Source organism: Pogona vitticeps, chromosome 2, assembly GCF_051106095.1.
Source record: "Pogona vitticeps strain Pit_001003342236 chromosome 2, PviZW2.1, whole genome shotgun sequence".
NCBI lineage: Eukaryota > Metazoa > Chordata > Lepidosauria > Squamata > Agamidae > Pogona > Pogona vitticeps.
The window spans coordinates 13,925,049-13,948,246 of NC_135784.1; the positions used below are offsets into that span (position 1 = coordinate 13,925,049).

The window sequence follows — 23,198 nt, forward strand, 5'->3', positions numbered from 1 at the left end:
ACAGCCAGGAAAGCAAAAGGAGGGATTTCTGGGCATGGAGGAAGGGCTTAATCTCTTCCTGCTTCTCTTTTATCGGAGGCTGAACCCAAAGAGAGCAACGTGCCTGGAGACCAAATGGGCAACCTGTTTTCTTGACAAACAGGAAAGGAAGAAGCAACTGGTATCATGTAATTTAATTTAACATGTTTCTGTCCTGAGCAGACAAAACGGAGGAAGTGTCAATGTTCCATCGGCACAGGATTTCAAACCATGAAGAGAAATGTACAATAAGACTCAAAAACAAGAGTTCTGTTTGCTTACAGCTGGGGGTATGCTCACGTTGTGGGCCCTGGCGACCCCAATCCTCACATCCTTCAGGAGAACGTACAAGAAGATCATTTCAGGCGCATTGAGCCTGTTGACGCCTCCCACCAAACAAAACTAGGGGCACAATTGTGGAATTCAGAGTGACTCCTTTTCTCCAAAATTTTGGATCTGGTGTGACAATCTGGAAGGCCCCTGGGGTCCAAAAATGAGCTCCCTCCCTCAGAAGAAGAAAAAGACACCAGGAGCTGTTCATCATGGCTTCTACAAGACCTTTTGAACAGACAATTACATGACCCTGTCCTGGGGGCCAACTGAGCTTTCTCTGCGGTTTAGGAGCCAGTGGTAGGAGTTCAATTCCCCCACTATGCCTCCTGCGAGGAGAGCCAGCCCGGGTGGCCTTGGGAAGGGAAAACCACTTCTGAGTAACCCTTAAAAACCCCAGAAAGGGTGGCCATAAGTTACAATTGACTTGATGGTGCATGATTATTATTCATGTATTCATCACAGGTGGTCCCAAATCCTCCCGCATCACAGTTTTCCTCAGATATTTTGAAAACCACCAGCTCCAACAGAAACCCATGTCTTGCTTTCAGACATGTCGGTGGAAGCATCCACCACGTTCTGAGCACCAACATAATTGTCCTCTTTCACAAACTGGTCCTTTATGTGACCTCCATGCATGAGATTCTTTCCTGTGTGAATCTTCTGGTGCGTTTTAAGGTGTGTGCTACGGCTATATCTTTTCCCACATTCGGGGCACTTATAGGGCTTCATCCCGGTATGAGTACTCTGATGCCGTCTGAGGGTACTGTTGTCGCCAAAACACTTCCCACACTCAGAGCATTTATAAGGCTTCTCCCCCGTATGAATTCTCTGATGAACCGTAAAGCTACTGCTGCAGCTGAAATTCTTCCCACACACTGGGCACTGATAGGGTTTCTCTCCCGTGTGAATCCTTTGGTGTGTCTTAAGGTGCGTGTTCCGGCTGAAGCTCTTTCCACACCACTGGCATTTATAGGGCTTCTCGCCTGTGTGGATTCTTTGCCGGGAGTTCAAATCTGTGGTCTTGCCACAGGCATAGGGAGTTTCCACGACGTGAATTCTCCGATGGGACTTCAGAGTCCCTCTGTGGCTGAAACTATCGCCACACTCGGAACACTTATAGGGTTTCTCCCCTGTGTGGATTCTTTGATGAATTTTCAACATTCTAAGCTGATGAAAACTCTTCCCACACTCCGAGCATCGGTAAGGTTTTTCCCCCGTGTGAATGCTCTGGTGTATTTTCCGGTTGGTGCTACAGCTGAAGCTCTTCCCACACTCCGAACATTTATAGGGCTTTTCGCCTGTGTGGATCCTCTGATGCCTTTTCAGGCACGTGCTCCGATAGAAGCTTTTCCCACACTGGAAGCACACGTAAGACTTCTCACCTGAGTGAATCCTTTGATGGTTTTTAAGGCACGTGCTCCGACTGAAGCTTTTTCCACACTGGAAGCAAATGTAAGACCTCTTGCCCGTGTGAAGTTTTTGATGGCTTTTAAGACACGTACTGCCATTGAAGCTTTTCCCACACTGGAAGCACATGTAGGTGTTCTCCCCGTTGTGAAGCCGTTGGTGCTGTTTAATAGTTCGGCTGTCGCTGAAGCTGTTCCCGCACTCGGAGCATTTGTACGGCTTCTCCCCCGTATGAATCCTCTGATGTGCTTTAAGGGTTCGTCTACGAATGAAGCTCTTCCCACACGCAGAGCATATGTAGGGTTTCTCCCCTGTGTGAATTCTTTGATGCTCTTTATAGTTCCTCCTACCGCTGAAACTCTTTCCACACATGGAGCATTTGAAGGGCTTATCCCCAGTGTGAACCATTTCATGGGATTTGAGATCTGCCTTCCGACAGAAGTTCACTCCGCATGTCAGGCATACATAGTGCTTTTTGCCTGCAGACAGTCGTTGACAGCCTCCTTGCAAGTTAACGTCTGAGCCAAAACTAAACTGTTTTCCACATCCCAAACATCTATATATATTCTCTCCTGCGTAGGTTCTTTTATGCTTCGTCAGACATATCTGTCGGCAAATGTTCTTTCCGCATTCCAGGCATCTGACTGGGTTTTCCCTCCGAATATTCCTTTTGTCCCCTTGATGGCATCCTTTTAATCCTGATATTTCACAAAAGTCAGTCTTCAGATGAGGAGAGGATTCGTTCCTCTGAGTCTGTTTTTCAGTTTCGGTTCTCTTTTGCTTGTCTTCTTTACTCCCGTTACCTGAAAAAAATAAAAAAGAAAAGAAATTTGATCAAGGAGGAATGGATGCTCAGATGAAGGGAGGGAATAGAAACCCCTCCCCAAAATTGGCGGTTTTACTAAATGAAGAGAAAGTATTTTGCGAGAAAGCAGATTTTCTTCCCAAATACATTAGGGAGCCTGTCATGATCAACAGAACAGACAACCAGAGGGGTCCACCAAGCAAATTCATTTTCTCTATTTGGTAAACACATAGAGATTGATCTTTAAGGCAGGATCATACTAAAACAAACATCTCCTTTAGGTATTATCAGAATAACAGACAAAATGGGGAGAAGACAGATAATCTTGTCATCATGGAACAAAGTGAGAACAGATCAAAGAAAATATTTCTTTACCCAGCGTGTTGTTAGTCTGTGGGACTCCTTGCCACAGGATTTGGCGATGGCATCTGGCCTAGATGCCTTGAAAAAGGGGATTGGACAGATTCCTGGAGGAAAAATCCATCGCAGCGTACAAGCCATGATGGTGGGGATGTACAATCTCCAGGCTTTTAAAAGGAAGAGACCTCCAAAGGCTAGATGCAGGGGATGGGGATCACAAGACAGTGATATCTCATGGTCTCGTGTGCCCCCAAAGGCATCTGGGGGAGGCCCCTGTGAGATCCAGAGAGATGGACTTAGATGGGCCCTTGGCCTGATCCAGCAGGGCTCCTCTTAGGTTCTTAAGAACTGCTTATAGAGCTCAGTGGCTTAAGTATCTTCCAGCAGAGCCAAAGGTTGGGACAGGTCTTGGACTCAGTGATTCGCAGGATCCTTTCCAGCTCTGGCGTTCTAAGATTATTAGTAGTATTATTACTAGAGGGAGGATTTCTATGACATGTCATATTTTTTTCTGCAACCTGTGTTTGCATTTATAGTGGGTTGGGACATCTTTATGAATAATCTGGTGTGAAAGCCCAAGTTTAAATTTGCATGCGGGTTCAAATCTAGGTTTCACAGAAAGTGTGCCATGTTATAGAAAACCTCCCCTTAATTATTGTCATAATAACAAAAATAATAGCATGCCATCAAATCATTTCTGTCCTACGGTGACTCTTTCCAAGTTTCTCCAGGTAGATGGTACTCAGAAGTCGTTTTCCCTTTCCCTTCCTCTAGGGCAGTGGTCCCCAACCTTGGGCCTCCAGATGTTCTTGGACTACAACTCCCAGAAGCCTTCACCACCCCCTCTGCTGGCCAGGATTTCTGGGAGTTGTAGTCCAAGAACATCTGGAGGCCCAAGGTTGGGGACCACTGCTCTAGGGGGAGCCCTGGCACTGTGCAGCTTGCCCAAGGCCACCCAGGCTGGCTCTTCTCCCAGGAAGCCCAAGTGGGGAATCAAACTCCCAGCCTCTGGCTCCACAGGCAGAGACCTACATCGCCAAGCTACCCCACCAACCAACAACAGTAAAGGCATAGTATAAACAATAAATTACATGAAGATGAAGGAGGAGTTACAAGGTGACTACTTTTATACAAGGCTTTGAGATCGGTTGACCAAATGATGTGCTACATCAAATAAGGAGTGCTTCACGTCAGAATTAGCGTGGGGAAGTGAACCGAGTGACGTCCTAAGACTTACCCGTGAGTCAGATGTAGCCTGACAACACATAACAAAAAACCATTTAAGATACTCTGCCTTTTTGTTTGTTTGTTTGTTTACACAAAGGCATGGGCGGGAATTGTGTAGCCTGTCCAGGCTCCTAAGCATCCCCCTTGGAAAAAAAGCCATTGTTTGGCTTAAAAAAAAAAGGAAAATAATAGCACCCAGAATTCTCCAGAGGATCTTTCTCATTTCTTCATTTTAACACTATTTTCCCCAACATACACCTTATCTGGGCTCCAAATAGATTTCCCCCCTCAAAACTGGAAAAGACCACATGGACATTTCTGGCTTTGAAAACGAGGCCTTTCACTCACCAGAAGGAAAAAGGAGGAATTTCTTTTCCCCCTCCAAGAAAGTCTTTTAAAATAGAGAATCTTTGGGGGTGCTTTGGAGCCCTCAGGCTATTGCGGGACTGCACATTGCCTGCCCCTGTTCTAAGGTACGGAGAGGGAGTTTTACCTAGAGCAGCCAAATTCTTGTGGTTCTCCTCCATGACTTCCTTGTGCAACGCTCGTTGGTCCGGATCCAGCAGGGCCCATTCCTCCTCGGTGAAATACACAGCCACATCCTCAAAGGTGAGGACAAGGGTCTGGGAGAAAAAAAAGGAAATGTATATTTTTCATCAAACGCAGAGCTTGTCCAGCAGACAGCTTTCAGAGAAGATAGGAAGAAAGAAACAGACTTTTTATGTCAAGGTGGGTAAAATGAACGAGGCAGGTCTCCTTTATTAGGAGAAAGGTGGTCAATCAATCAATCAATCAATCAATCAATCAATCAATCAATCAATCAATCAATCAATCAATCAATCAATCAATCAATCAATCAATCAATCAATCAATCAAACTGAATTCCTTTTTGTTTGGGCTCTAAATCCTAGGATTCTCCATTCTGGGAGTTCCGCCTCCCAGACAGACTGCTAAATTGTGCTCGCCTGGAATAAGGCCAGGCTGCTAGGCCTCATGCGCCAGGAGAGGCCAAGTTCCCCAGAATCACTTTTCCTATAGCAAATGAAGGCCTGACCTCGACCCGTCCTAAACCATGAGGGCTTACAGCCCAGCCCTCTTCCAGGTGAGTGTAAATTAGGTGTCTGTCTGGCAAATAAAGCTCCTAGAATGGAGAATCCTGCAGCTTAGAGACCAAATAAAATGGAAAGCACATGTCTGAAGTCTTCCTGGTTTTGGGGATTACCTTCCTTACTACTGGCTAATTTTGATGAGAGGTATCCATTTTGGTGAGCCGGGCTTTGCTTGTTCCACTTTAAGCCCAGGGTGGGAAAACTATTCTTGAACAGAAAACCAAGTCCAATGGTTAGTCTTGAGGTTGGCATGAGGGATGCACAGATTCATGTGTGTTTTGGACTACATCTCCCAGAATTCCACAGGCAGCAATCACGGCATATGACATTGGGGGAGTTGTAGTCCAAAAAAACAACAACCAGATCCTGGTTCATGTTCTCATTGTGGGCAGGGCCAAAGGGAAAGGGATGGGGCCAAAAATAGGAGCAGCCTCTTTTAGCTTTAAACACAGGCCAAGGGGACGGATCCGGAGGCTCTCGCCCTTTCAGTGGTGGGCCAAGGACATTGATTTAATGGAGTGATAGTGGCAGATTTTAGTCCAAACTTTTCAGGAGGCCGCCAGTGTGCTGAAGTCTACCCCTACCCATCAAAAATACATTCAGGATCTTGAATTGCTTCTTTCAAGTTCACATTAAAACCCGGAACAAATTCACCATCCCTGAGAAGTCAGAGCCACAAGCCTAGAAATTTCTTGTCTCTCCAGGTAAGCCTTCCATACCTGTAGTGGCTTCACAGAGGCTGTTTCCATCTCACCAAAAAGAGAAGAAAGCCTAGAAGAATGCCAAAGCCTTGTTTCACCATTGTTGGTCATCGTTTCTTTTCCTATGAAGAAGATAAAAATGTCAGAAGATACTCTAGATTTCATTTCCTTCCTTCCTTCCATCCATTTTGTATTAAAAAAAACAAATTTATTTCATGATACTTTTGCACATAATGAACGGGTCGGCAACTTGCGGCCCTCCAGCTGTTGCTGGCCTACAGCTGCTCCCTCAACCGCTGGGTAAAGCCAATAAGAATCACAGTCCAGCAACTTGAGGTGGACCACCAGTTGCCCACCCTTGGCATAATTTTCTGGCTTTAGATGTATGCAAACTCTCGATGAACAGAAATACATCCCTTTAAAAACAATTCACAGGGGCCTGATCGGGAAGTTTCTCCCCTGACAAAGCTCCAGGGAGAACCCAAAAACCGACTCATAGATTGGAGGCATATTCATAGAAGGTGAAGGCAGCGGGAAAAGAGGAAGACCAAATAGGAGACGGATTAATTCCATGAAGGAAGCCACGGTCTTGGGTTTTCAAGAGCTCAACAGGGCAGTGGCAGAACATAACAAAGAAAAACATTCATAGAAAGGAAAATAGGTTTGATACGTCCATGTTTTTCAGTGTGTGTGTGTGGGGAGATTGGAATCTATCCCCCATTAAATACCATGGTCCTATGACTTTGACACTTAAGTCTTGAGTACTGTACTATACTAAGCCTTACCCAGGGAGGCGGTGTCTCCGTCACCCTCACGGACAATCCATTTGAACACAACCCTCTGCCTGGCGTCTGAAGGAGCATCCTCTCCTTCCTGGAAGTGTGTGTCCACCTTGGCTACTGTCCTCTCGACCTAGAATGAAGAGAAGCCCAGCCAAGAAAAGGGACAGAAACATGAGGAGAGAAATATGCTGCAGAGCTTTGAATTTCTGGTTAAATCCCTCCAGTTGCGCAGCAGAAGTGCCGGGATTCACAGAGCAGAATAGCTTCCAGTTCCCCAGATTTAGTCCACCCCTTTTTCTCATCAATTGGCACTTACCATCTCAATAATTCACTCTGGACCATTAATAGTAGAAAGAATAGAATGTTTCATTTACTTACAGACCAACAGATCAAACAGCAAACTGACAAACACACTGACTTCAACAAACCAATGGAATCCAACAGACAAAAGAGAGGAAAAGAGTCGGAAGTAGCACACTGCTGTTCAGAATCACTATCCTATGGGGATTAAGATGGCCCTTCCATGGTGGACATCCAGAAAAAGCTAGTCATCCTGGTGAGGATTTTGACTACCCGTTTTTCACCTATTTGGAAGTACCTGGAGGAAATTCTCTTACCTCCTCATCTTCCTGCTTTATCTCCTCTTCCAGGGACAGGCAGTGGGATCTGAGGACCTTCTCCACCGGGCTTCCCCAGCATCTCCCATCGCTCCCAGCCACTTTGACCTCACAGCCCATCCCTGCTTCAAAGCCCGCCGGAACGTGCAGCTCCATCTTCGCTCCTTCCTCTGCCTTCGCCCCACTTTCTCCTCCTCCACTGTCCAACCGACCAGAAGGGTCACTTCGCTCCAGCGCCATTCCCGTGGTGGAGACGAGGAGGGGTCCTCAGGCGCGTTCTGCAGCTCCTCAGCCCTGGAAAGCCAACAACCGATCAGAGCCGTTCAGTCCTCCAGTTCGACAAGACAATTTGCAAGCAAAAGCCGACCATGCAGGAGAAGAACCGAGGTTTTCCTGGGTACACGAAGGGCCTCTGAAGGTCGAGGCGACCAGAGGTGATCCTGTGAGGATTCCTTCAAGTCAGCCTGCTTTGAGGGAGAAATCTTCACTCTCAACCTTGGGTCCCCAGATGTTCTTGGACTACAGCTCCCAGAAATCCTGGCCAGCGCAGCTAGAGCTGAAGGCTTCTGGGAGTTGTAGTCCAAGAACATGGGGGGGACCCAGAGTCAGGAGGATCCACAGCTAGACTTCACCCCTAGGCCACTACATGAATCTTGGTGTTGTTTGTCTATTGTGTTGTTTCAGTCTTGGCCTCCTTCATAACCAGGGGTTGGCGTGAACCTTTCGTCCACTAGATCCGTTGGCCTGCGGCTGCCAGAAGCCCTGTACAGCAGGGGCAATGGTAAAGCATGATGGGAACCGGAGGCCAGGAGTTTGACATGGGACCATGCAAAATGGTTGCATACATACGCTGAATAATGAAAATGATAACTCTTTTTTTTTAACCACTCACAGAGATCTCTAGTCGTAATCTCCAAACGACATCAGATCTAGTTTAAACCTCTGTGCCAGCGCAGGATTTCAACCCTCGTAAAGCCAATACTAATCTAGCCATTACATGAATTCCTTCTGGCTCTGGGTGCCGTAATTCTGCAATTTGTGTTTTTCTGAACCATCAAGCCACTTCCAATGTAAAGAAGCCCTAATAGGTATGTGGGATGTTCATAGTTACTACGGCCACCCCCATCCCACCCCAGTGAGTTTCCATGGCTGGGCAGAGATTCGAACCCTGATCTTGGCCACTTTTTCATTGATCACTAATTTGATCTAGGGGATTTTTCAACCAGGAGTATATTTCCAGTTATAGACACTCTTTTCATGCCTGCACCCAATCTCTCAGAAGACTGGATTTTTTTTCCATTTATCTTAAGAACAGGGCTGCTATCCTACTTGGGAGTAAAACCCATTGATCGCAACGCGTCTTACCCATTCCACTGGTGGTTTTTCCCCATGGACCCACCCACTCAAAATTTTAAGCTCTCCTGGGCTGACTTGCCTTACCTCCTTTTCCCATGAAGGTTTTGAACCGCCCTGCCACGAACAGCTTGTTCAGAGACACCAACTTCTTGATTTTCTTTATAATTAAGCAAAAAAACAACAATGCGCACAATAGGTTGCAATTTCATTCAGCAGAAATGCTCAAAAGAAGTCCAGGAAATAATATTTAAAAAGCACGTTCTGGTTGCAGTGGCACTGAGGGCGTGCGAAACAAGATGCATAACCGTGATTTGGATGAAACACCAGTGATGATTTTTTTTTCGTTTGGCCCCCTTTGAACGAATCCGACAGAATCTGAGCGGTTCCCTTTGTGAGGGTTAAAAGCAGCGGAACGCGAGGTTCCTAGAGAGGCAGGAAATAGGGAAGAGGAAGAGGGAGACCTCTTTCACCGGAAATGCTGCTCCCCTAAAAGTCCCTCCTTCGGAGACGGGAATCTGAATGGGGTGTTCAGAGTCATATTTTCTTCTGGACTACAACTCCCATAAATCTTCCAGCCACGGTGACCACTGGCTACAGTTTGGGGAGCTGTAGTCTAAAAAGGAACTTTCCCAAGTTTTTGTGAGGAGAGTTTCAAAATCCTTTAAAAAAAAAAAACTACAACTCCCAGAATCCCTAGCAAGCAGGGATTCGGGCGATGGGAGTTGTAGTCTGGAAAATTAGGCTTCGAGGCTGGCGTTTTGAGATACAGCACCTAGCGTCATGCTGGCTGGGGGTTCTGGGAATTGTAGTAGGGAAAAATAAACCAAAAATGACATTTCTAAGCTCTGGGTGTATGCAGCCTGTGCACCAGGAGTTGCCCACCCCTGCCATAAATATGGGGTGGGGGGTTTCCCACGTTTACCTCACCTACTTGGATCGAGCCCCATGTGGTCTCATACACAACAGTGGTCCACCAGCTGTTTTGTTTGGGACCATAGGTTCCCATAATCCACAGCCAGGGTTGTTCATAGATAAGGGAAAAGGAGAGGTCATTTTGCTAAGCTTTCCTTCCATATTCCGGCTGCTAGGCCCAAGGATGTGGAGGACAACAGTTACATCAGGGAGATGTAACTTTTGCCTGAAAGGGCTTCCACATTTATTTCTTTTCTGGTACTTAGAAGAGTATTGGGGACTGTGGATTCCTTTTCTGAGAAATCAAGAAGAGTCACCCCTTGATATACTTTTGCATTTTAAGCTTTTAATAACAATAACCAGTGTATTCGCGAAGGCTTTCACGGCCGGGATCTAATGGTTGTCGTGGGTTTTTCGGGCTCTTTGGCCATGGAGGTTGTTCTTCCTAAAGTTTTGCCAGTCTCTGAAGATGCCGGCCACAGAGACTGGTGAAACATTAGGAAGAACAACCTTCAGAACACGGCCAAAGAGCCCGAAAAACCCACAACAACCAACAATAACCAGCCTTAAGTCTCAGGATGTTTTACTGGAAACCAAGGCCAAGATCATGCATGCAATCGTATTTCCGATAGGTACCAATGTGAAAGCTGACAAGAAAACACTAATCCTTTATAAACACAGTTTTGGAGGAGAACTGTATGCATAACTGCCCATGTTACCCCAGCTGTGGGCTGAGGTGTTTAACTAAGGCTCTTCACATTACTTTGGAATATAAAACCATTTCCCTGAGTCAATACAGCAAATTCTGGACTGATGACGGGATTTTTGCAGCCCCAAAAATCTGAGAGGGGGGAATGGATTGGAGAAAAGTTTGGAAATGTTCCAGTTTTCTCTCATTTTCTTCCACAGGAAAACTGGATCTGTCTTGTATAATTAAGCTTACAATAAAAGCTTCCGTTTTAATTCCTGTTGAACTGTCACTTCTGAGTTTCCCAATTACAATCTTTGAACATCCCTCCAGTATAGTAATGAGGTTAAAGAAAGACTTCCATGGATCCCCATGGACACTCAGGGTTCTGGGGAGGAAATCTGGGGCCAACACTTTGGACCCCCGATGTAGCAAGGCTCTTGACCCAAGTCAAATCTATGGTACTAAACTCTAAGCATAGCCTGAAAATGTTACTTTTGTGGACAGAATCCCATCTGTCCATGGGGGAGAGTTATGGAAAATACAGTGGTGCCTCGCTTAACAATTACCTCGTTAAACGACGAAACTGCTTGACAATGAAGTTTTTGTGATCGCTTTTGCGACTGCAAAACAATGTTTTAATGGTAAAAATTCGCTTAACAATGATCCGTTCCCTGCTTTTGAAACAGCTTATCGGCGGCTCTAAAATGGCCGCCCGCTGTGCAAAATGGCTCCCCGCTGTGTTTTCAGGACGGATTCCTCGCTTTACAGGCACTGAAAATGGTCGTCCTAAGGAGTATCTTCGCTGGACGCTGAGGTATTTAGCCGGTTTCAATGCATTTCAATTGGCTTTTTCGTTTCGCTTGACAAGGATTTCACTTAACAGCGATTTCAACAGAACGAATTATCCTCGTCAAGCGAGGCACCACTGTATGATACCTACATGTGCTTTTTGTTGATTCTGATCTCTACCTAGGCTCTAACCAGGCTCTCGGAACCACAACTCTGCTCTATATAAAAGGAAACCCTGGCATGTGATCATGTGATATCCTGCCTACCCCATGGATTGAAGAGCACAGAGGCTTTAGAACTGAGTACACCACAAGTTTATTGGAACCATCACACTATTACACATGCAAGTGGCAACTACAAACCACTCTCCTAATGGTGGAACTCTTTGCTGTAGGGGTGAAGCGTCCATCAGCAAGCTGCTGAGTCCCAGGGCGCCCCCCGGAGAAAGAAATAGGAAGCTATTTGGGTTTTATGTTTCTTTAATACCTGCCCTTCTCTTGGCCTCATTATCAACTTCTCTTTCCTTGTGCCCACCACACACCCACAGCCTATACACCTCCACCCTTCAAAACTTGTGAAATTCTAAAGCTTTCTCATCTCTCTCTTGCCATGTTTCCTGCTTCAACTGGGGCTGAACAAGATCAGTGGTCCCCAGATGTTCCTGAACTAAAACTTCCAGAAGCTTTCACCACCATCTCTGCTGGCCAGGATTTCTGGGAGTTGAAGTCCAAGAACATCTGGAGGCCCAAAGTTGTGGACCACTGAACTAATGACCTTTGAGGCCCCTTCCGGCTCTATCTTTCTGCAACTCTGTGCTCTTCCCTCTACAGTATTAGTTCCTTCTTTGCATTTCTTTTTTGTCAGAGTCCCTCTAGATGTGATGCCGAAGCTGGATGCAAAAATGAGAAACACCTGCCAATTCTCTTCTACGCTCCTGGCTCGAACATTAACGATAAAAATTGCTGACAGGAACTAGAGATGAATTTATTTACCAACGAAGGGAGGAAATGACATAGCGCTAGAACTGAAGAGTACATGCTGAAAACCTTGGGGGAGTCTTCTAACTGAACTTTTTCACCCCACTCTGCCCCATTTGCTACACAATTGACGGTTGCACAAGGTTTGTGTATCTGGCTTGGGAGTTCGATTCTCCACTGTGTCTCCTGGAAGTAGAGCCTGCCTACGTGGCCTTGGGCAAAACTTGCATAGGTCCAGGTCTCCCACAGAAAAAGGGAATGGGAGACCACTTCTGAGTACTCTCTACCTAGAAAACCCCAGAAAAGGGTTGCCATGAATCAGAAGAAACATGGCAGCACACAATTATTATTAACACACTCGGGTGCGCACGCAGGCACATGACAAGACACATCCTAGCACCTAGCCGATTAGCTGCAATTAGCCAGCACACTACACAGAGCTTAGGAAAACACTAATAAGAAATTCTGGTCGATGTCTTTTGCATAAAATAGGGTAAAAAAAAATGCAAGACACAGAGTTCGATGGGGGAGGGGGAATAGAACTTTTTCAAGAGACTATTCCTGAAATTCTGGAGTTGTAGTTTTTAAATAAATATTTAACGCATTTATACGGATTCTCTACCTACATGCTATTATCAACCCACCTGAATTTTGAAGCTGACATGCGGCCATTTTAATTACCAAAATTACGGCTGAATCACTTACATGGCTTTCCTCTTTGTGAATTCAGTGATGCTTCTTTATGTCTAGTTTATGAAAATACTATCCATAGGGTTCCTCCCAACTATTTAATTCTAAGATGATGATTATTTTTGTTATATTGGGAGAATTTCTCTCAATTTTCCCCAACAGGAATCCTTTGACCTCAATCCTTCCATCAGAAGGTCGTTCCACATGCCTCACACTGACTGTCTTCTCCTCATCACGGACTCTCTCAGTCAACAGGAAGAGAGCTGACTAAAATTTGGCCACGTGTAAGGCATCTGTGTGTCTTCCTTCCAGTGTGTTCTATTTCTCTTTCCATTCTCTTTGCCCTGAAAGTCTTCTCCCACCCTGCCATATTATGCCCTTGTTGACAGTCAGTACAGCTTTTGCTGTTATGGGGTCTCCTTCCTCATTACTGGCATTTTAAGGGTTTCTCCCCAGTGTGTACTCTTTGGTGGCTGCTAAGGTTTGCACTTTGGGTGAAACTCTTTCCACACTCCTGGCACTGAAAGGGCTTCTCCCCTGTGTGGATTCTTTGGTGGGATGTCAGGTTAGTCCTGCGATTAAAGCTCTTCCCGCACTCCGGGCATTTAAAGAGGTTCTCCCCCGTGTGCGTCCGTTGGTGGCAGGTGAGGCTTCGGCTGTAACAGAAACTTTTCCCACACTCCTGGCATTTAAAAGGTTTCTCCCCTGTGTGTGTCCTTTGGTGAGAGATCAGGGTTGGGCTGTAACGAAAACTTTTCCCACACTGCTGGCATTTAAAGGGCTTCTCTCCGGTGTGGATTCTCTCATGGGAGATCAGCTGCTGACTTCTCCTGAAGCTTTTCCCACACTCCAGGCATTTGAAGGGTTTCTCTCCTCTGTGCATTCTCTGATGGTAGTTAAAGCCTGTGCTCTCCGTGAAGCTTTTCCCACACTCCTGGCATTTGTAAGGTTTCTCCCCAGTGTGGATTCGCTGGTGGAGTGTAAGATGCGAGCTGCATGTGAAGTTTTTCCCACATTCCTGGCATTTGAAGGGTTTCTCCCCGGTGTGCGTCCTTTGATGTACAGTGAGTTCCCCATTCTGAAGGAAAGTTTTCCCACACTCCAGGCATTTGTAGGGTTTCTCCCCTGTGTGGATCCTTTGATGGCGGGTAAGGTATGTGCTACAGCTAAAACTTTTCCCACATACCGAACATCTAAAGGGTTTCTCCCCTGTGTGGATTCTTTGGTGCAGGATAAGCTGGTGACTTTCTCTGAAGTTCTTTCCACACTCCGTACACTGGTATGGTTTTTCCCCTGTGTGGATTCTCTGGTGGGAAGTAAGATATGAGGGGCTGCTGAAACTTTTTCCACACTCTAAGCATGTGAATGGCTTCTCCCCGGTGTGGATTCTTTGATGATAGGTGAGGCTTTGACTCCGGCAGAAGCTCTTTCCACACTCCAGGCACTTAAACAATTTTTCACCTGTGTGGATTCTCTGATGGGCGTTAAGGGCCCCTTTCTGCCTGAAGCTGTTCCCACACTCCAGGCATTTAAATGGCTTCTCCCCTTTATGGACTATTTGATGGTAGTGAAAGCTTGTGGATTCTCTGAAGCTCTTCCCGCACTCGAGGCACTTGAATGGTTTTTCCCCAGTGTGTATGCTTTGATGTACTCTAAGATGTCCACTCTGGTGGAAACTCTTTCCACATTCTTGACATTTAAAGGGTTTCTCCCCTGTGTGGATCCTTTGGTGGGAGGTAAGGGCTGTGCTGTAATGGAAGCTCTTCCCACACTCTTGGCATCTGAAAGGTTTTTCCCCTGTATGTATTCGCTGATGTGGGATGAGTTGTTGGTTTCGTCTGAAGGTCTTCCCGCACTCCAGGCATTTGAAAGGTTTCTCCCCTGTGTGCATCCTCTGATGTGAAATAAGATGCGGACTAACTCTGAAACTCTTTCCACACTCCAGACATTTATAGGGCTTCTCCCCTGTATGAATTCTCTGGTGGCAGGTGAGGCTCTGACGCTGGCGGAAGTTTCTCCCACACTCTGGGCATTTATGTCTCTTCTCCCCTGTGTGTATACTTTCGTGGGTGATAAGGTTTCTCTTAAAACTGAAGCTTTTCCCACACTTCTGGCACTGAAAGGGTTTCTCTCCTGTGTGGATCCTTTGATGGGAGGTGAGCTCCCTCTGCTTCCTGAAGCTGAGGCCACAATCTGCACATTTAAACGGTTTCTCCCCCGCGGGACTGTTCTGAGGGTGACCCACTGCCAATGTATGAACGACGCTTTTCTCACGGTCAGGCCTCTCCTTTCTTCTCTTGCCATCAACTAGGGTCTGGTGGGCCAATCCTTCACTTAAACCCCCATCCAGACAGCCATTCCTCCCCTCGTTTCTTTGGTCTCGCACTTTTCCTCTCATTTCATCTTGATCATCATCATCATCATCTTTCCTGCTGAGGCTGCTATTGCTTTCCACCATTTTTCCACGTAGTCCTGTTTCACTTGTTCTTCCCCAGATGATCCTCTCTGGAAAAAAATTTAGACAATCAAACCTGAGTGGAAAAAATAAATGCCATTTCAAAACAAAGAACAGACCCAATAAAACAGGACAGAGAATGCTACAATACAGAAATCTGCTCTCCTCAGACACGCCGTATGAGACTTAGAGTTAGACTGACTTTGCCACCAATGAGAAATCAGAGATTAATTTCTGATTCATCCCAAACCAAGGGAGAGCACTAGTCAGTGAGGGTGAAACTAAACCCCTCCGCTGTTGTTAGATCTGAGCTAACGCCGGTGTCTCTTTTTTTAGTTTCCACTTGTGGCTGGCAGGATGTGTTCAACAAGGGGACCGGCACAGATCCTCTGTCATGGTCTCATCCTCCACTGCCTTCAGAACCATTTGAGTCTCTCGTTGAAATATCAGAGCAGGTAACTTGCAGCATCCGGGCCATACTCAGCCTTCAAGGATACAAACTCTAAGTAGGAAACGAATCCCGACCACAACCTGAAAAGAACACCACAACATTTGGGAGAAACAGAAACTTGGAAAAATCAATGAAAAATCAGAACGGGTTTCAATAAAAATCCATGTGCCTTATTATATTTCTCCCTCTCCTGGAAAAGGATCTGAAAAGGCCTCTGTGGGAGACACAAGAAGTCCAGGGGTAAACAAAATATTACATAAGCTAACAACAACAAAAGTCTGTACACACAATAAGTCAGATGATCAAACTGTAAAACACACCAGAAGTAGTAAGAACGACAAACAAGGAATCCAATACATTTTGACTGAAAGGTCTTTCTCGACGATAAGGCATAAACGAATTTCCAGACTGGTGGGACTGAAGATGAAACATCTAAGAGTGTATAAGAAGTCACAGAAGGAGTAACCCAAGTCCCCTCAGCATCACGAGCGTCTGGATTACACGAAGGAAACCATATGCAACCCGAGGCAGCTTTGAGGTCTTAAAGCTATCTTAAAGTGCCCTGTCAACGCTCTCTGGGCTTTTAAGATCTTCAAGGGAGGCCTTTCTCTCAGTCCCACCACCTTCACACATGTGTTTGGTGGGGGATACAAGTGAGGGCTTTCTCTGTCGCTGCACTCAGACTTTGGAACTCTTTCCCACTGGAGGCCAGACCGGCCTCATCTTTAGGCAAGCTTTCCCTCAGTGACTGGCTGCCTGAGTGGGGTTTTTTAACGGATCATTGTGTTTTTCTACTTTCAATGCAATTTTGGTGTTGCTTTTGTTTACCGTTTTTTAAGGTATTATTTGTTTAATTATTTTAATACTTCATTATTTACTCTTTTTGGTCTTTAAACCTTGTCTTTTAATGATGTAAGTCGCCTTGGTGCCTTTCTAATGAGAAAGGCAAGATATACTAATTTTCAATAAATAAAATAATATAAGGAAATCATCATGTGTACGTTTACAGAGGCCATGTCTTTCACTACGATCCTTGTATCTTGGTGGGCAGTTTAAGATCCTAAAAGCAGCTCTGGTAAGGCTCCAACTGCCCAAACTGAGACACACAACTACGCAAATGGCAAAAAGAAGGGAGACATCTTGGGTACAGTGAGGCCTTCAGAGGCAAACTCTTAATGGCTAAAGGAATTCTTTGGAAGAAGAGAAACTACGAGGAATAAAACGAGCGAAAGCAACAGGGGAATTTGAATCAGACACTTGTCTTGAATTGCGTTAGGGGGAAAAAATACGCAGCAGGGCTATGGAAACTGAATGACTCACGAGGAGAACCAGGCAAAATAGTCTCCCACTGCAAATCCAAGGCCTCACCTGACAATGTCACATGGAGAAGTTCTACATTCTCTTCTCCTTCTCTCACTTGTTTCAACCCAGAGATGCTGTAGGGTTGAGGAATCGGGGCCCCTACTTCAAGAAAGAGAGAGATTGAGAGAGAGTGATTACTCATAATCTTCAGGCAAGTCTTTCCCTCTTCACCAGCTCCGAAGACAAAACCAGCAAGTAGCATCTTGGATGAGTTGGAGGTGGAGGGGAAAGGTGAGCCTGGAAGGAGCCCCCCCACCCCAATACCTGCCTCTAAGGTAAGTAAGCAATATTTATTTTGCGGTCACAGGACCAATAAAGCTTCTAATGGGAATACTCCGGGAGGGGAGGGGGTAGCGGTCTCAAGAGAAATCTAAAGCAATCTAAGGATGCAAATACAGCTTTGGAAGAAGTGTTTTAAAACAGACGCAGCCGCCTCCTTCATCAGAAAGGGAGCCCAGGACATCTTTTAGTTGAAAGATGGACCTTGGGGTGGCCCCGTGCCCTCTAATACATTTTAAAATTCAAACCACCCCCACCCCAACAATACAGAAAGGCATCAATTCAGCAGGCAACTCTCTAGAGATGACTGAGGGTGGCAACCAAGCGGAGTTGTGTTAGATGAAACAGAGTTACGGGAACCACACACACACACACACACACACACACACACACACACACACACACACACACACACACACACACACACACACACACACACACACACACACACACACACACACACACACACACACACACACACACACACACACAAAAGAATCCAGCAGATTCCAAACACCCACCTGCCCATCTCTCTTGATCAAATGTCTCTTCTTCTCCTTCTCCTTCTTCCAACCAAGGGAAGAGGTTAGAGTGAGACCTCAGAGGCCCTTCTTCAAAGAAGAAAACGAAAAGAGACAAAAGCCTAAATATCTTCCTTTTACCTCAAAACAAAAGGAAAAAGCATAGGAAGCCTGGAGTCTCTTCACATAGTGCTGCTCCAGGAATCCCAGCCAGGGCTTCCGCTCCCTGCATATATCTAGATAGAACAAAAACTCCTAGCATGACAAGGCTTGGCCAACATGGTCAAAGAAGTCAACCTGGCCAAAGATGGCGACGTCCCCCTGAAATATTTGCTTATAAACATTAGGACTGTGTGCTATTCATACTGTTTAGGTCTGCTTTGTGTGTGATTACCTCTCTCTGAAAAAGGCAAACCAAAACATTGGTGGTATAGAAGGAAGAAAGTGAGCCTGAGAGTAGCAATCTAAGCAGTTCCTCAAAAAAGACCAGAGATAGGGGAAGAGGTTTGGCTTCCCCTGGCAAGCTATCTGTCACCTCACCCCACACTTCAGCTTATTTTTTACATGCAATGTTGTTCCATTTGTAACCATACAATTCTTCTACCTGCACCTTGGAGTAGAACAAATCAAATTGGGGAACATGAAGAAATAAGGAGAAGTGAGTAGCGTTGCTTGGGTAAAAAGGGAGAAGGGTTAGGAAAAAGAGAAGGAACCTACAGGAAAGACAATTTTTTTATTTGATTGGTCCTTTAAGAAGGATGTATTCATTCATTCATTCATTCATTCATTCATTCATTCATTCATTCATTCATTCATTCATTCATTCATTAAAAACCAAATAAAATTTTAAAAACCAAATAAAAATTTCCAGACATTCAACATTCCTCACCCCTAGCTCTAGCTGGGAGCTGACATCTGGCCACATCTGGAGGACTGAGCTTTGCCCACCCCTGATTTATATGAAGCCGTGCACTCAGCTATCCCAATTAACCAAACGGAAAAGACGATGCTTTACCCAGAGAAGCCACGTTCCTGTAGTTTTCCTGCATGACTTCCTGGTAGAGGACCCTCTGGCTCCAATCCAGCAGAGCCCACTCCTCCTGGGTGAAAGAAACAGTCACCTCCTCAAAAGAAACTTGGACCTGGAGGTGGGGAGAATGACAATAATTAGACTCGTGGCATGGTGGGCGAACGGCAGTGCTGCAGTGAAGACTCTGCTCACAACCTGAGTTCAATCGTCACAGGCTCAGGTCGCTGGTTCAGCCTTCCCTCCTTCTGAGGTCAGGAAACGGAGTAGTCAGCTAGCAGTGGGCGCACAGAGTATCACAATGGATGTCCTGCACAATTAAACTGTCAATTTCCCAAAGATCGCTTTAAGCACTATCAGACAATATATAAGCAGCACAGTTTGCTTTCTTTTGCTTCATTGTTTCATGCAAAAGAAAGAAAGAAATTAACAAACTAACCAGGCCAAACCAACATAGGCAATTCTCCGTCCCTCAGAAAAACTGGAGTCACCAGCAGGCAAAAGGTATCTTTAGGAAGAACAATTAACAATGAATAATCCCTCCAGAAATCTACCTTCAATTTTTTTTGTGATTTCTAATTACTGTCTAAAAGAGATTTCTCGTCAGGCATCATTCATCCCCACCCCTCCCCTCTGTGTTCCGCCATCCACTGGAAAACTGGAATTCTTCTCTCCTTCCATCAGGATTCAAATCTTCTGCAAAGTTGGGGGACTGTTCCTTGTAACATAATTTTTTTAAAAAATCAATGAACCCCAGCTGCTTCTTCCACATTATTTCTAGAGAGGTCCTGCCCCTTTTAGGTCAAGGAAGACAAAACCATTCTCCTTGCAAAAAGGAGGAGGATCTGGACCTGGAGGATCTTTATGGGAATTACGAGCATTTACAGGATTCAAACTGACGACACTTCTTCATGGATTGCTGCCTTGTCGTGGCGAAGGGGCTTGAGTAACTCAGAGAAGCTATGGGCTATGCCGTGCAGGGACACCCAAGACGGACAGGACATAGTGGAGAGTTCCGACTAAACGCAATCCACCTGGAGTAGGAAATGGCAAGCCACTCCAGTATCTTTGCCAAGAACGCCCCATGATCAGAAACAAAAGGCTAAAAGATATGACGCTGGAAGATGGGCCCCTCAGGTCGGAAGGCGTCCAACATGCTACTGAGGAAGAGCGGAGGACAAGTACAAGTAGCTCCAGAGCTGATGAAGTGGATGGGCCAAAGCCGAAAGGACGCTCAGCTGTGGACGTGCCTGGAAGTGAAAGGAAAATCCAATGCTGCAAAGAAAAATACTGCATAGGAACCTGGAATGTAAGATCTATGAACATTGGGAAGCTGGAGGTGGTCAAACAGGAGATGGCAAGAATAAACATCGACATCCTGGGCATCAGTGAACTAAAATGGACAGGAATGGGCGAATTCAGCTCAGATGAATTCAGTTCTAAAGGAAATCAACCCTGAATGCTCACTTGAAGGACAGATCCTGAAGCTGAGGCTCCAGTACTTTGGCCATCTAATGAGAAGAAAAGACTCCCTGGAAAAGACCCTGATGTTGGGAAAGTGTGATGGCAAGAGGAGAAGGGGACGACCGAGGATGAGATTGTTGGACAGTGTCATCGAAGCAACCAACATGAATTTGGCCCAGCTCCAGGAGGCAGTGGAAGACAGGAGGGTCTGGTGTGCTGTGGTCCATGGGGTCACGAAGAGTCGGACACGACTAAACGACTAAACACACACAACAAACTGACGACAAGATCCCAAACATTCCTCCCGGGAAACTCTGATCAATGGCAAAGGGTAGAAGCGACAGTGGAGAGGTTCCTCTGCATCCCATTGTGAGAAGCGGAAGGGAGGTTGTGTCCCCTCCCTTAGGCATCCTTCCCTCCGGTGGTCCCTCACCTTCTTCGCTGCCTCCATCACAGCTGGTTCTGCTTTGACCCCAAGAAGAGAAGATCCTCTGGGCATCCTTGGATTACCTGTGAGAGGAACAAAGGAAAGAGGGAGCCTGAATTATTTTCCGGTGCTGTTCTGTCCCTGGGTGAAAATCGGGTGCCTGCATTCGGTGTAGGAGCAGCCTTTGGTCGCAAAGGCTAAACTGGATCTGGAAAACGCCCACCATCTTTTGATCAGAGGGTTGCAACTCCGGGTCTTTCAAGCCCAAAAACACAAAGCTCCATCCCATTTTATCTTTCACTGCTCATATCTCTGACCATTCAGCTTCTCCTGTACAGTGGTGCCTCACAAGACGAATTGTTGTCTTGTGAAAAAAATTGTCTTGCGAAACGCGTTTTCCCATAGGAATACACTGAAATGTAATTAATGCATTCCTATGGGCAAAAAAAGTCAGAACAAAGTCACATTTGGTTTACAAAGGGTTTATTAAGTGCTCTTTAAAGCTATACTGTACATATTGTGCAGATGATTTAAACAATTTTAATAAAAAAAACTTTAACTTTTTAAACAACATAGAAAAACATTAAAAATCAGCAAACATGAGGCAGGAACAAAAAAACGGAAAACATTTGTCTTGCGAAGCACGGCCACAGGAACATTCGTCTTGCGAGTCATCAACCCCCATTGCCAAAACCATTTGTCTTGCAAGTTTTTTTTGTCCTGCGAGGCATTTGTCTTGCAAGGCACCACTGTATAACCTTAGTCAGGAGACCCAAGACCGAGATCATCCACATTGTTGCTATTTCAGATCATCCTATACAGGTGTGACAGCTGGAGAGCTAAGAAGGTTGACAGGAATAAAGTTAATCCGTTTGAAATGTGGTGCTGGAGGAGAGAGGTTGGTGAACACCCCAGACTGACAGAAAGGCAAACAAGTAAATCCTAGATCAAATCCAACTTGATTGATTTCTGAAAGGAAAAATCTGAGAACCAAGACTGTCCTTCTTTTGGGCCCATCATGAGGAGGCAGTATTTTTCTGGGTATTTTTCCCATCATGCTGGAAGGAAGCAGGAAAAGAGGAAAGCCAATAGGCGATGGACTCACTCCCTAAAAGAAGCCACAGATTTTGGAATTGCTGAGCAGGGCTGTTCAGGGCAAGCCATTTTGCAGAGCAATCGTTCAAAGAGTCAGAAGCGACACGACAGCACAGAAAACACCAAACGGTTAGAAACATTCCTGTTTTTTTTTAAACCAACTATCCCAGAATTTATTTATTTATTTTGTAACATCTGTAATTAAGAGCATCATAAGTTACTGATTTAAAAAGCAATGAAATGTGCAAAAATTTAAAATCTGCTAGTTAAAAAGCATTCAAAACTTTTAAAACAAACTTAGGAAAAAAGCAACAAAGCAGAATGGCCAAACCGTTCTTATTTTTCTTGCAAGAAAAATAGCAAGCCAGGCGAAAACTACATGTGAAGTCCTGTCGTGCCTAAAGCTTGGGAATGTTAGGTCTTCTTGGACTACAATCCCCAGAATCCCCCAACACAGTACTGCGGATTTAAGACGCTGGAGTCCACAACGACAATCCCTCAAGCTCTACCGGAGCCCATCCGATGGCTCCTGTTTTCTTCCCTTCTTTCCCTTTTCTGCCTCCCACCATAGCCCAAGCTGGATGGCGGATTCTGGGTCTTGTAGTCCCCAATATCTCCCAAGTCGTCTGTGGTCTCTCTTTTCTGTCCCCTTTCCGCTTGCCTTGAGTCTGCCTTGCACTTTAGGCCGGCCTGGCTGGGGGAATGTGGGTCTTGTAGTCCAAAAAGGAACCTTTTCTCTGCCCATCGGAAGCCTGCCTCCTGTAAGAGCCCTTTTTAATTTGATTTTTTTGCCTGCCCCTCCTGGACTCTTTCCTTTCCTTCCACCACCTCCCTCCTCCACCCCAAATCTCCCGGGGACTCACCGGGAAGAGTCCAGTCCCAGCCCTTCTCGGGCTCCTCCGGACGCGGGTTCGGAAGACTCAGGAAAAGACGCAGGAGGCCGCGTTCACACGTGACGCTCCCGAATACTCATCACAAAAGCCAACCTCCCCCAGAAAAAAAGACTAGTGTGTTTCTACGCCTCTAAAGGGGACTTTGCAACTGCTTTATTTTTTTTAAAAAAAAGAGTGGGGGTTCTTTTTGCTTGTATTCCGGGGGGAAAAAACCCAAAATGGAAGAAGCAGGAGAAGGAAGGCTGCCCCTTTAAAGCCTTTTGCAGCAGCTCCGCCTGGAACTCGAAGCTCCCCTGCTGGGGAAGTGGAATAATCCTGATTTTTCTTTTCCCCCCTTATTTTTTAACCCGTGCTGGCGCCTTCTGGTGCTTTTAGCATTTGGCCTGAAACACTTTGTATTTTTTGCACTGGAAAAGCACACGCAGAAGGATCCTCTTCCACTTTTTTTAA

The 23,198-nt window shown here is 45.7% G+C and overlaps 1 protein-coding gene across 1 annotated transcript; it reads right to left on the reverse strand.

Annotated features, from left to right (window-relative positions):
* Positions 1-158: 158 nt before the first annotated feature.
* LOC140703742 (uncharacterized) lies at positions 159-23,177 on the reverse strand. The gene is made up of 12 exons (XM_078386772.1): positions 22,719-23,177; positions 20,767-20,843; positions 18,858-18,984; positions 17,843-17,932; positions 17,049-17,144; positions 13,206-15,279; positions 8,063-8,121; positions 7,360-7,625; positions 6,746-6,872; positions 5,979-6,082; positions 4,644-4,773; positions 159-2,561 (listed from the first exon to the last, which is right to left on the reverse strand). The coding sequence occupies exons 2-12, from the start codon at positions 20,830-20,832 to the stop codon at positions 847-849; spliced, it is 4,854 nt and encodes a 1,617-aa protein (XP_078242898.1). The 5' UTR covers positions 20,833-20,843; positions 22,719-23,177; the 3' UTR covers positions 159-846.
* Positions 23,178-23,198: the final 21 nt, after the last annotated feature.

Excerpts from the sequence above, each read along its gene's own strand:
- LOC140703742 (XM_078386772.1), bottom strand. The coding sequence starts at position 20,832 with ATGCCCAGAGGATCTTCTCTTCTTGGGGTCAAAGCAGAACCAGCTGTG. Across the intron at positions 6,873-7,359 it reads TAAAGCAGGAAGATGAGGAG|GTCGAGAGGACAGTAGCCAA; the intron begins GTAAGAGAATTT and ends TCTTCATTCTAG. Across the intron at positions 6,083-6,745 it reads CGGAGACACCGCCTCCCTGG|GAAAAGAAACGATGACCAAC; the intron begins GTAAGGCTTAGT and ends TCTTCTTCATAG.